Source organism: Apteryx mantelli, unplaced genomic scaffold (genome assembly GCF_036417845.1).
Source record: "Apteryx mantelli isolate bAptMan1 unplaced genomic scaffold, bAptMan1.hap1 HAP1_SCAFFOLD_40, whole genome shotgun sequence".
Classification (NCBI taxonomy): Eukaryota; Metazoa; Chordata; class Aves; order Apterygiformes; family Apterygidae; genus Apteryx; species Apteryx mantelli.
Window position 1 is genome coordinate 862,621 of NW_027118755.1, and position 13,590 is coordinate 876,210.

Consider the following 13,590-nt stretch of genomic DNA (forward strand, 5'->3'; position numbering starts at 1 on the left):
TAGTGTAACATCAACTATCTTCAAAGAAGTAAATTTTGGTAGGAAGCATTCCACCCTCCATAGTCCATGCGTGGAATATTTAAAAGACCTTGGTCAGGGAGTCCCTCTGACCTCTGAAACCACCTCCTGCAGCCCATACGTGTCACGTCACGCACGGCATAAGGAACCAGGGACAGCAGTGGCTCGCTAAAATGGCCTGGCAAACTGCTGCTTTGCTCTCCCACTGTCCTCCGAGTCTAGGAGCATTTCTGCATTTACACTTTAAGGAAAGCTCTCTTGCTTTCCCCGGTTTCCTCCCCGCTTTCCTCATTCTCCAGCAATAGCCCTTCGCTGTGTGCGAAAAATGCTGGAAGGACTGGCGAAGGCCTAGCCAGTTCTGTGGCTGACATCTTAATTACGGGAACGAGTCGATCAGAGTGCCAAGAAGGATTTCAAGAGGCGCCGTCAAGGACAGAGCAGTCTGCCTCAAAAGGAGGCAGGAAAGGCACACTAAGTAGCCCATCACCACCGCTGCTCAAATCTTGCAGGCTTTATTCAGTGAACTCTGTTGTTTCCAGCAGAGTGCCACGCAGAGTCCTCTTCGGTGGGTACCGCATCACCGTGGACCCTCAGTCGATACACGCATGTGTATTCCGGGTGGCCCCAGTTGCTCAGCACCTCCAGCTTCACGTATTGTATGGAGTCAGAGCGCTCGTTCTGAAATGAGAAGAAAGCAGCTGTCTTTTCCTCTCTATCTTTTGACTACTTAGAGCTTCTCCCCTGCCAGCTACACTTCTCCTCCTCTTCCTCCTCTCCTACGCTTCTCCTGCCTCTTCCTCACCGTACCTTCAGCTGGAAAGTCTCAAAGGGATGTTCTGCAGCCATGTACGTGAACTCTCCTAGAAACAGCCCCTGCTCCTCGTTTTCTGCCTTCATCCCCTACACAAAGACGGGGGGGAGAAAACAAGAGAGTGAGGTACACAGCGGGAAGACGCAGCTTCCCTAGGGGAACTAACGAAGCGGCCAGAATGAGGCCTAGGTGGCAGTGTTGGGAAGAGCAACTTTGGGTGTGCAGGAAAGAGAATTGGCACCAAGGAGGAAAGAGCAAGTAGGGGCAAGCTTCATTATTTGGGAGGAGTCGTGGCAGAGCCAGTGTGCCAACTCCCGTAACTCAGGGCTCATTTAGTAGCGCGTGGCCCCCGAAATGGGAAGCTTTGCTTCAAGTGCACACCACAAAGGAAAGGAGTGTAAAGGAAATGGAGTAACTCAAAGCAATTTGTTTCTTCTCCACGCTCAGAGGAAGTCACAGGCCTGGGAGAAGCCTCCCGGCATTGCGGGACCTGTATTCACCCGCCTGCTGCTGCCCTTGCTGCAAGGCTTAGAAACGCTCCTCACAACCCCCCGACTCTAGAAACCACTTACATAGACAGCAAAGTCCTTTGGAGCACTGGAGATGTTTTCTCCAGGGGACACTCTCACTGAAATATGTTCCAGAGTCACAGCTCGTGGAAAGATTGCTTTAGGCAGCTTGATGAAGACATGACCCTGACTCCCGGCGAAAGACCAGCAGTTTCCCGGCTGATTTGCAGGCTGAAAGAAGAACAATGCACACTGTTCGTGTGGCAAGGGGAAACTCTCAACAGTGGATTTGGTCCCCCCCCCCCGCCAGCTTGCTTGCTCTCTGTTTCTTGCTGGGCCTACCTCAAGGAGAACCTCAGGAGACTTCATGGAGTGCAGCAATGGCAGCCCAGCCCAGTAGAGTATTCCTTTGGTATTGCGGAAGGAGGCAGAAGTCTTGGAATGCACGATGGCAGCCCCTGAAACACGAATGCGCCCATCAAGTCCTGCCTTCCCTCGAGGACTGCATCTGTTTCTAGGGCTGTGATCTATCCGGAGCATCTCAGGAACCACGCAGGCTGCGCACCTGTCCTCAGACAAGCAACAGAGACGCTCCCCTACGACAGTTATTTCAGTTCCTGACATGCATGAACGCCAGGAAGACTCAGAGAGAAAAGGACTTCTTGAACAACCGTCTTGTATGTGAACAGTCGCAGCCCTGCTACCTGCCTCCTTTCCCTCCACTCTTACTTCCATGGACTCCACATAGGGCTCCCCAAGGAGGAACCAAGGGATGCCCACATAGCTGTGTCCTAATGAACACTGCCACCGTGATGCCTGTTTGCACTGCACTGTCAACTTGAAAAATGCTACTACGTGTTCCTAGATCTCCAGCAGTGATAGTCACCTCTGTCTTCCTTGCGTCAGCCCCCTGCAACACACAGCAGGGACTCGTTCAGCTGTGCTAATGGGCCGTGGAAAAGGAAAGCTAACATAGGCCTAAGCATAGACAGGAGGTGCCCTGGCTTGCTTCTTCCTGTGCCTTTAGAGCCGCACCTGATGCTTTGCGGGCAAAATCCGGCATCTGGACTTGGTTATATTCCAGCTTCTCCAGTGCTTCATCAATTAATTTCTGAGCATCCTGGGAAGGAACACAAAAGAGAGCAGGTATTAGCGGCAAGGAGGCACATCCCGGCTCCCCTACTGGGCCAGCTAAGGTGAACTTGGCTGTTGCACTCTGCCCTAAGGAGCTTGGCAATTCCCTGAAAAGCTCCCAGGTTTGCTCGGCTCTCATTGGCCAGTATCAGAAGAGCGGGGCTGCTCACTCCAGCGCTCCGAAAGCTGAAGTTGCGGGAACGTCTTTCTTCCTCTTACAATGCACAGGGGCAGGCCATTGGCAGCGGCCTCTCTCTGGCTCGCCACCAGCTCCCTCCTTGCTTTGCAGGAGCTCCTCCTGGAGCTGAAGGACACCTTTTCTAGGGCAGAACACTTGTGCTGACAGTGCCTGCACAGGGGTCGTAGGAGGCCGAGCAAACGGCCGAGGAGAGAGCCTTCATGGCCCACAGTGCTTATGACCCAGCCCCTTTTCCAACTGCATTCCCCAGAGCAGCAGAGCAGCAACCCTGGCTGGAACAGCGGCTTGCCCCTGCGTCGGCAAAGCCAACGTGAACCCAAGGCTGCCAGGCGCCACTCAGGCAGCTGCGTTACAAGGTCTCCCGGAGAACTGGCTGCCACATCAGCAGCAGGTGGAAATAGGGGCTGCAGGGACTGTCCTTCCAGTTTGTTACCAGAGATGATACCTAGACTGAGAGGAAGAGGAGCTGAAGACAAGTGAAACTCCCTTTGCGGCCCTTTGCTGCCCTGCAAGGAGCGTGGAGCCACAGAAGAAGCAACTGCAGAGACCCATCCTACTTGTTGCAGCAGCACAAGCCTTTCTGCTGGCTCTGGCAGGGAACCCTACTAGCATACGTGCTGGGCTGAGGAAAAAAATCTCTGACGAGAGCCTCCTGCAATGGCCCCTTACCCGTCCTGTCATGCCTGGGAGCTCAGTCTGCTTCAGGGCTTCGCCGAGAGCGCGCCGGGCAATGTCCTTTGTGCTCCATCGCAGAGCGTGAAGGACTTCCTGGAGCTCACGCAGCTGTCCTTGGAGGGTCTCGATTTCACCGAGTACTGCTCCTAACACCTCATCCGCTTGCCTGGAAGAAGTGCGCCACAGAGACAGAGACCACTGTTCTGGCGGGCTGCTGCTATGCCACGGGAATGGGAGAGAGGCAACAAAGCTCCCTGAGGTGACTGGCAGCATCAGGTGGCTGGACTCCCATCAGTGGCTGAGAGCTGCAGAAGCAGCTGCAGCATGGCGACTACCCCTATGCCCCTTGTCAAGCAGCAGAAAGGTGGAGCTTCCAACAGCCCAGCCCTAGCTAAGGGGCTCACGCAGGGCTTGCTCCAGGCCTCGAAGGCACCTCGACATAGAGCTGACCACTGGGGAGAAAGGCAAGGCGCAAAGGCAGACAGGGCAGTGGCGGAAGAGCTGTGGGAATTGTGTCGTGTGAAGTTTGTGTGAGACGGGACTGGAGCTCCTCTAGAGCATCATCTAGTCAAGAGGAAATCATTTTTACCTCTGCGTCTTCACGTGCACGCCAGAGAGAGGAAACTCCTCCTAGAGGGACAAGTAAGGCAACATTCAGTCCAAACACTAACAGGCCTGCTGCAGAAATGAAGCTCTACGGCCTTTACAGCAACAGGAAGCAAACAGGCACAGACACCGTGCCTCCGGGGACTCCGCTACTCCCCTATCATGCACTGGGAAATGATCACGACAGACTGCCAGGCAAGAGAACACAATTCACACTGCCTAGTGTGGTCTTCGAGAAGCATCTAGCCTTTGAAATTTCCTGGAATTCAACAGATCGATTCTTAAAAAGCCCTTCTACTCTAAAGTTGCTTGCTTAATCAGGCACACACACACATATTTTTTAGGGGTTACTACGTTGAACGGCTGGGCAAAGAATGAGCCAAACCAAAAGACTCAAGATTTCAAAAGCAACACAGTGCTTTGCAGAAACTTACAGACCCACACCTGCAGAACAGCGGAGCATGTTCAGCTCTCTGCTCTGTCTGGTGCCCAGACCAATGCACCTTCACCTGACAGACCTGGCAATGTGGCTCGTGGACCTTGCCCTAGCCCCCGAAAGAAAGGCACTTTTAACAAAGCCGCACTTGATGCCCTTGAGCTAAGGCTGCCAGAAGCAGCCTTCATTTGAGGCACTGAGAAGGTCACCTGCTGGCAGACAGCTTTAAAAGAGGAGAAGATGCAGGCCTTCGATGCTGCTCTGCTCGTCCAGATGCTTTCGTCATCAAGCAGCCCCACGTGGTAAACACCTGTCAGTCACAAACCAAAGCTCTATTTACACTTGGAACTTGCTCATGCCGGAAGAGTTCTGTGCAAGCAGGGCTCCAGTGCTTCAGGCATGCAAGCGCTTCTGAGGCTGCAGACTACTTGGGAAGGGTGGCAAGCCAACCCTGGGGATCTCCCGGGCTTTTTTAGCGCTTCATGAGACCTTAACCAGCTGCCTCCCTCCACAGGGCTGCCTGCTCCACTCCGAGGGTCGGGCACACATGCCATCATTGTCTCTCCACTCTTCTTCTTGGGAAGAGAGAACGATGGAAGAGGGGCCTCCGAACAGATGAAGAGTCCTTCCCCGGGACATGCTCCTTTCTCCTGAAGGAAGCTTCTCCACTTCCTGGGGCGAACAGGGCAGGCTAGCCACTGCCTCTCCCCAGGCTTAGGAGAACTGGCTTCAGCTCTGGGCAAAAGCAAGGCACCCTCTTCCCATCCCCACCCCCCTTGCTCGGAGGCACGTGCAAGCGGGCCACCCCTCTCTCAGGGACCTCCTGCTCCTCCTTGCGCTCCTCTGGCCACAGCCGTCTACGTGGACCCAGGCAGAAGGAAGCACTGGCTCTCTTGTAAAGAACCACCGTTACTTGCAGCCTCTACAGACACTCACCAAAAAGGCAGGAAAACAGAGCAAGCAGCACCAGCAGAACCGTCTTCCGAGCCTTCATTTGCCTATGGAGGAGCACGGAGGAAAAGAAGGCTGAAGCTGGCTGCAGCTCTGCAGCTCCTAAGCACACTCCAGAGCAGCAGTAGCGACTGCAGCTCTTGCAGCTGCCATTCCTGACTTGGGAAGTGGCCTGCTCCCGCACGAGCTCCAGCCAGTGGTCGAGTTTTCACCTGCGGTGGCAATGGGGCATTCGGGAGGGCAAGGATTGGAACTGAGCAGCTAGGGATGGAGGATTAACTCCAGAACAGGAGAAGCAGTGCCAAGGAAAGCTAGGGCCGTGCTTCCTGCCTATGGCAGTAGAGGCGATTCTTTGCAGACGGAAGGCACATCATTCACACCTCTTTCTCCTGCCCACCATCCAATCGGTGCTTGCGCCCATACACTTCTCCCCCCACTCGCAAGAAAAGATTCTCCCTCAGCTTCACCTTGCAGTAGTGCCCACAACTTGGAGCACAAAGCGCTGAGGAAACATCACGCTCAGCAGCAGGAAATGCAAGATGAGCCCGAAAGCTCCTGAAAAACAGTCAAGATGCAAAAAGTGCAGTGAGCTCATGCAGAATTCTACGTTAAGGTTCTACTCGTCCTCTTGGTGTCGGCAGAGGGCAGCAGGCATTCTCCTCTTTCGGGCACTTGCTCCTGCTTCTGTCAGTTGCTCTGCAGCTACAAGCAGCACAGGGCAAGGGAAATGAATTCCCTTCAGTCCAAAAATCACTAATTCATGAGGTCATTTTTCCCTGTTAGGGCTACAGAGGGTCGGCCTCTTAGTTCATGAGCAGAGCTGCCTTTCACGGTCCCTAGGACCTTGCGGCACAGCCTAAGGCCAGGGCTTCTGGCAGCTCCTGCTCTGCCTCTGACCACCTCGTTCACCTTCCATGAAACGATCCGCATTGCGAATGTAAATAAGCAGAGGGAGCTGCACTTAAGAATCGTCTCAGCTTCCTTTTACCTGGACGCTGAAGCTGGCGTTGGTCCTGCCCGTAGACTCCAGGGCTCTGGAGAACAGGCCCTTGGCTCACAGGTTGCCTACGAGAAAGAAAAGGGTCTGAGGTACACAGGGCACGCGCTATCTGCTGTTGCCTTCAGCCAGCTTTACACTGAGCTCGGAGGCTGTCCTTGTGCTCTTCCCCCGTCCATCCCCCCCACACACCCCCACCCCAGGCTGATTAGGTGCAAAAGGCACTTGAGGAAAAGAGAGCAGGCTTCCTAAAACTCTCCAAAGCAGCACATCCGTACCAGCGTACGTCTTGGCCTCGGTTTCTGAACATAGGTGCAGAGACGCAGCTGCCAAACACCCTGTTCGCTCAGCTGTGGCCCAAAAGCGCTCTGATCTCCTTGCCCTCACGACAGAGAGTGAGCAAGCGGCAGGGGCAGCCCGCAGCTGCCGCCCTGCTCTTGCTACCTCACACAGCGGCGATGACTTGTGATGTCAACGGCGGTCGGTGACGTCACAGTAGAAAAGGCAGCGCCACGTTTCCAGGCCAAGCTCAAGCTGACAGGAAACAGGAGTTGCTCTCCTCTTCAGCAGAGAGGCAATCCTCGGAAATCACAATGTCTCCTACCAAGTATTCAACTCTTTGAAGTCCCAGCCAGGAGGGAGCGATTTGGCAGCCACCAGCAGCCTTGTCTAGTGCCTGCTTTGACACTTTTTGAGCCCCAGGGCCTTCAGAGCTAACTGAAGTGAGCAACCACGTACACTCAGCAGTTCTCTGCCAGGGGCTCAGCTTCACGGTGGCGGCTCTTTGCTTGTAGCCTGAGCAAGGCACGGTGCCATAAGAGAAGGGCTGGGCCTGCAGCTTGGCCTCTGCTTGCTGCTCTGGGCACCGGGCTCTTGACTGCAGAGCACAGGAGACATGCTTAGAGGAGGGCAAGGGAGCATATCTGACTCTAGCTTTGTTTGCTACCTCATGGCATCTCCAGGGACTGGAATCAGCCCCCAATTTCCTTATGGAAAAAGAAGGCTATATTTTTTTCCCTTTCTCCCCCCAAAGTAACGATTCACGGAGTCAGCAAAGAGTTTTGGTGCCACGCCAGGACAGTCTGGCAAATTAAGTTGGAGGCAAGTCAACAGTGCTGGCTGCCAGTGCCCACCTGTGCTCACTAAGCAGTGCCAACGAAAGCTAGGGCCGTGCTTCCTGCCTATGGCAGTAGAGGCGATTCTTTGGAGACGGAAGGGACACCATTCACACCTGTTTCTCCTGACCACCATCCAGTCAGTACTTGTGCCAACACAGTTCTCCCCCCTCTCTCAAGAAAAAGATGTCTGTCGTGGGTCTGTCAACCTGAGAAGTGCTACTACGTGTTCCTAGATCTCCAGCACTGATTTAAAGAGGCGCCGTCAAGGACAGAGCAGTCTGCCTCAAAAGGAGGCAGGAAAGGCACACTAAGTAGCCCATGAATGCACCAGAGGGCTCATTAAACACAAAAAGTACCCTAAGGAGCAGTGTTTCTTCCCATAACTGTCTTCAAGTTTTCAAGCGCCATGTGGCTAACTGGAGAGATTTCAGGAATGTAGCTGAAAAAGGAAGGTTTCAATGAGCACCTAATAAAAAAAGAATCCTTGTTTATTTTTTTCTTTTTTAAATTGTCTTCATTTTTCAGCTTAACAAAAAAGTTTTATCAACATTCTATACATGATGTTGATTCAGATTTTCTCCCAATGAAGTTCAGGCATGTAGGAAAAGGAGGACACTTGTGGTCAGACGCTGCACAGACAATCTTCTCCCCCGCACCTTCAGCCCCACCATTTCCCTTCTCAGCCACCTGGGACTCACATAACTCCTTTTCATATCTACCCTTTTTCCACTGAAACCTGTAGCTGAATGTTACAGCTCATATGCATCAATTCCCACCTGCTTTATTTAGAGAACTACCTACAAACAGACACAGAAAGATTTGTCTTGGCTGTGAAAAAAGAGAAAACATGACACAGTTTAATTAAAAAAAAAATACATTCCTCAACTGTACATTAAGACCAAGTTGTCTGCACTGAAGGCCACTTTCCACAGGGAATAACCTTGCTGGAAGTATTTCAGATAAAGAGATAGAGAAGGATAGCTATAGACACAGGTAAGGGGTTGGCTAATGAGACGATTAGACAAACTACTGAAAGAGGAGGTAAGCTTTAAAATCCCTGTAGTTCAAAGCAGCAGCTGGGTAGCTGATACGTGTCTGAATGAACAAAGAATAACGGGAGGAGGAAAACTGGATGGACAATGCCTAATGGGTATGTCCAGGTAGTCTTCTGAAGAGATGACTTCAGGAATGGTTGATTTAATAAGGATGTGCAGAAATACAGGAAAGATTCTTGAGATTAAATGCACAGTATAATAGACAGCTCCAGGAGTCCCAACCCCCTGCAGCAGTGGAGTTGCCAGAGGGCTCTGTGCCGTGTGAAACGGTACATCATAACATCATAGAAGAAGGCTGGAAACTGGTCACTGCTCGTGGGAGGAGAAAGGCTCCTACTCCTCCTGAAGACCTGAAGCTGAAGAACAGGTTTAGTGCCCTCCAGGATGAGGAGGAGATGGGCATGGCTGCCAGGGAAGTACCTGGGACAACAGACCCTGTGCCCTGCCGGAACACCCGGAAAAAGCGGCGGGTGATTGTTGTGGGGGACTCCCTGCTGCAGGGGACGGAGGCATCTATCTGCCGACCTGACCTCATGTCTAGAGAGGTTTGTGGCCTGCCGGGGGCTCGTGTGAGAGATGTCATGGAAAGACTGCCAAGGCTTGTCCACACTTCAGACTATTACCAGCTGCTGCTCTTCCATGTGGGTGCTAATGACACCAAGGGCAAATTGGAGACCATCAAGCAGGATTTCAGAGCTCTGGGGATGGTGGTCAAAGGTCTGGGAGCCCAGGTCATCTTCTCCTCAATCCTGCCAGTGAGGGAGATGGATGAGAGGCGGAGGAGACGGACTTTCCAAGTTAACGACTGGCTGTGCCACTGGTGTTGGCAACAGGGTTTTGGTTTCTATGACCATGGGACCCTGTTTGAAGATCGACAACTGATGGCGGGAGATGTGATCCACCTCACTAAGTGGAGCACGTGGGTCTTTGCCAACAGGTTGGCCAACCTGCTAAGGAGGGCTTTAAACTAGGAAAGATGGGCGAAGGGGAGAGTTATAGTGACAGGGTAGTTGGCAAAAGACAGCTCAGGTCGGGATGCCTCCAGCAGGAGAATGCAGCCAAGGAAGTGTTTATGGGATGTGGCTATGGAGGATCCTCTTGTATCCCTCCTGGGAAACACGCATGCTCGATCACCTCTCTGAAATGCCTGTACACCAATGCATGCAGCATGGGGAACAAACAGGAAGAACTAGAGATCTGTGTGTGGTTGCAGGGCCATGACCTCATTGCCATTACAGAGACATGGTAGGATAGCTCGCATGACTGGAGTGCTGTCATGGATGGCTACATGCTTTTTGGGAAAGACAGGCCAGGAAAGCGAGGTGGTGGAGTTGCTCTTTATGTGAGAGAGCAACTGGAATGTATGGAGCTGTGCCTAGGGGTGGATGAAGAGCGAGTCGAGAGCTTATGGATGAGGATGAAAGGGCAGGCTAGCATGGGTGACACTGTTGTGGGTGTTTACTACAGGCCACCTGATCAGGAAGAGGAAGTCAATGAGGCCTTCTACAGACAGCTGGAAGTAGCCTCACAATCCAAGGCCCTGGTTCTCATGGGGGACTTCAACCACCCTGAGATCTGCTGGAAAGACAACACAGCTAGGCTCAAATGGTCCCGGAGGTTCCTGCAGAGCATTGGTGACAACTTCTTGACACAGGTGGTGGAGGAGCCAACAAGGAGAGGCGCGCTGCTGGACCTTGTACTAACAAACAAAGAAGGAAGGAGTGGTTGGAGATGTGAAGGTTGTGGGCAGCCTTGGATGCAGTGACCATGAGATGGCGGAGTTCAGGATCCTGTGAGGAGGAAGCAGGGCAAGGAGTAGGATTGCAACCCTGGAGTTTAGGAGAGCAAACTTTGGCCTCTTCAGGGACCTACTTGGAGGAATCCCATGGGTGAGGGCCCTAGAAGGAAGGAGTGTTCAAGAGAGCTGGTTAATATTCAAGCATCACTTCCTCCAGGCTCAAGAGCGGTGCATCCCTATGAGTAGGAAGTCAAGCAAAGGAGGTAGGAGACCTGCATGGATGAGCAAGGAGCTCCTGGCAAAACTGAACTAGACGAAGGAAGTCTACAGAAAGTGGAAAGGGGGACAGACCACTTGGGAGGAATATAGGAACACTGTCAGAGTATGCAGGGATGCGAGGAGGAAGGCTAAGGCCCGTTTGGAGTTAAATCTGGGAAGGGATGTCAAGGACAGCAAGAAGGGCTTCTTCAAATACATCAGCAGCAAGAGGAAGACTAGGGAAAATGTGGGCCCTTTGCTGAATGGGGTGGGTGCCCTGGTGATGAAGGATACAGAGAAGGCAGAGTTACTGAATGCCTTCTTTGCTTCAGTCTTTACTGCTCAGGCCAGCCCTCAGGAACCCCAGACCCTGGAGGCAAGAGAGAAAGTCTGGAGAAAGGAAGACTTTCCCTTGGTTGAGGAGGATGGGGTTAGAGATCATTTAAGCAAACTTGACACCCGCAAATCCATGGGCCCTGATGGGATGCACCCACGAGTGCTGAGGGAGCTGGCGGACATTATTGCTAAGCCACTCTCCATCATCTTTGAAAGGTCATGGAGAACAGGAGAGGTGCCTGAGCACTGGAAGAAAGCCAATGTCACCCCAGTCTTCAAAAAGGGCAAGAAGGAGGACCCAGGCAACTACAGGCCAGTCAGCCTCACCTGCATCCCTGGAAAGGTGATGGAGCAGCTCATCCTGGAAGCCATCTCCACGCATGTGGAGGACAAGAAGGTGATCAGGAGTAGTCAGCATGGCTTCACCAAGGGGAAATCATGCCTAACCAATCTGATAGCCTTCTATGATGGAATAACTGGCTGGGTAGATGAGGGGAGAGCAGTGGATGTTGTCTACCTAGACTTCAGCAAGGCTTTTGACACTGTCTCCCATAGCATCCTCATAGACAAGCTCAGGAAGTGTGGGTTAGATGAGTGGACAGTGAGGTGGATTGAGAACTGGCTGAATGGCAGAGCTCAGAGAGTTGTAATCAGTGGCACAGAGTCTAGTTGGAGGCCTGTAGCTAGCGGTGTCCCCCAGGGGTCAGTTCTGGGTCCAGTCCTGTTCAACTTCTTCATCAATGACCTGGATGAAGGGACAGAGTGCACCCTCAGCAAGTTTGCTGATGATACAAAACTGGGAGGAGTGGTTGATACACCAGAGGGCTGTGCTGCCATTCAAAGAGACTTGGACAGGCTGGAGAGGTGGGCAGAGAGGAACCTCATGAAGTTCAACAAAGGCAAGTGCAGGGTCCTGCACCTGGGGAGGAATAACCCCATGCACCAGTACAGGTTGGGGGTTGACCTGCTGGAAAGCAGCTCTGCGGAGAAGGACCTGGGAGTGCTGGTGGACACCAAGTTAAGCATGAGGCAGCAATGTGCCCTTGTGGCCAAGAAGGCCAATGGTATGCTGGGGTGCATCAGGAAGAGTGTTGCCAGCAGGTCGAGGGAGGTGATTCTCCCCCTCTATTCAGCCCCGGTGAGGCCACATCTAGAGTACTGCATCCAGTTCTGGGCTCCCCAGTACAGGAGGGATGTGGCACTACTGGAGCAAGTCCAGCGAAGGGCCACAAAGATGATTAGGAGACTGGAGCATCTCTCTTATGAGGAAAGGCTGAGAGAGCTGGGCCTGTTTAGCTTGGAGAAGAGAAGGCTGAGAGGAGATCTTATCAATGTGTACAAGTATCTGAAGGGAGGGTGTCGAGAGGATGGGACCAGACTCTTTTCAGTGGTGCCGAGCGACAGGACGCGAGGCAATGGGCACAAACTGAAACACAGACAATTCCATCTGAACATGAGGAAAAACTTTTTCACTGTGAGGGTGATAGAGCACTGGAACAGGTTGCCCCGAGAGGTGGTGGAGTCTCCTTCTCTGGAGATATTCAAAACGCGCCTGGATGCAATCCTGTGCAAAGTGCTCTAGGTGACCCTGCTTGAGCAGGGGGGTTGGACTAGATGATCTCCAGAGGTCCCTTCCAACCTCAGCGATTCTGTGATTCTGTGACCTAGCGAAAGCTTTCGACTCGGTCAACCACCACCATATCCTAAAGGTCCTCAGTCAGAAGGGTGTTGATGAACATATAATGAACATCATCGCTGATTCATATAACAACTGTGCAACCAGGCTTGAAATAGGAGAAACCTGCTCTGAAAAGATTAAGATCCTCACCAGGGTAAAGCAAGGCGATCCGATGTCCCCATTACTATTCAATTTAGCAATAGACCCACTATTATGTAAACTGGAAGAGACCAAAGAAGGATTTAAATATGGTAACAGCTCAATATCATCATTGGCATTTGCAGATGATCTGGTCCTACTCAGCGACTCATGGGAAGGCATGAAGAAGAATATCCAGGTGGTAGAAGAATTTTGTCATACCACAGGGCTGAAGGTACAAGCTAAGAAATGCCACGGGTTCATGATAAGGCCCACAAAAGATTCTTATACAGTTAACAACTGTGACCCGTGGGAAATTGAAGGAGCACATCTCCATCTAATTGAGCCTGGCAGCTCCGAGAAATATTTGGGCCTGGGAGTCGATCCATGGATTGGACTCTCTAAGCCGGAGCTGAAGGAAAAGCTTGCCACATGGGTGAAAAACATCGAGACAGCCCCATTAAAACCAATGCAGAAGGTAGAAATCTTGAAAAGATATGCAATCCCACGGGTGATATACGCGGCAGATCATGCTGGAGTGAATGCCTCATACCTCCAAGCCCTAGACCTAACAATTAGATCAGCAGTGAAGAGCTGGCTTCACTTACCTCCCAGCACATGTGACGCCATCCTTTATACCAACACAAGCGATGGCAGGTTAGGAATTGCACGGCTGGCGAGTCAAATCCCAAGCATACAAGCTCGCCGATTGCAAAGGTTGCCCAATCCTCCGATTACCTCACAAGATCTATCGTTCTTGAAGAGGGGATCCAGAAAGAATATGACAGAGTCTGGATTGCCGCGGGAGGAAAGGCCGATAAAATCCCATCAATCGGAGAAGAACCCCCGATGACAATTCCGGTGACACTGGGAGGCGGCGAGGCTTCATCTGAATGGGAAATGTCATCACCCAAAACCATATATCCGATTCCT

The 13,590-nt window shown here is 52.2% G+C and overlaps 1 protein-coding gene across 1 annotated transcript in view; it reads right to left on the reverse strand.

Moving 5' to 3' along the window:
- Positions 1-444: 444 nt before the first annotated feature.
- LOC136996504 (SUN domain-containing protein 3-like) overlaps positions 445-13,590 on the reverse strand; it is a 512,910-nt gene continuing 499,764 nt past the window's right edge. Inside the window, exons 3-7 of the mRNA XM_067317431.1 lie at positions 2,374-2,458; positions 1,681-1,796; positions 1,402-1,569; positions 826-918; positions 445-696 (exon numbers count right to left, since the gene is read on the reverse strand). Coding sequence (XP_067173532.1) covers positions 535-696; positions 826-918; positions 1,402-1,569; positions 1,681-1,796; positions 2,374-2,458 — 624 coding nt within the window. The 3' untranslated portion in view covers positions 445-534. The remainder of the gene's footprint in view (positions 697-825; positions 919-1,401; positions 1,570-1,680; positions 1,797-2,373; positions 2,459-13,590) is intronic.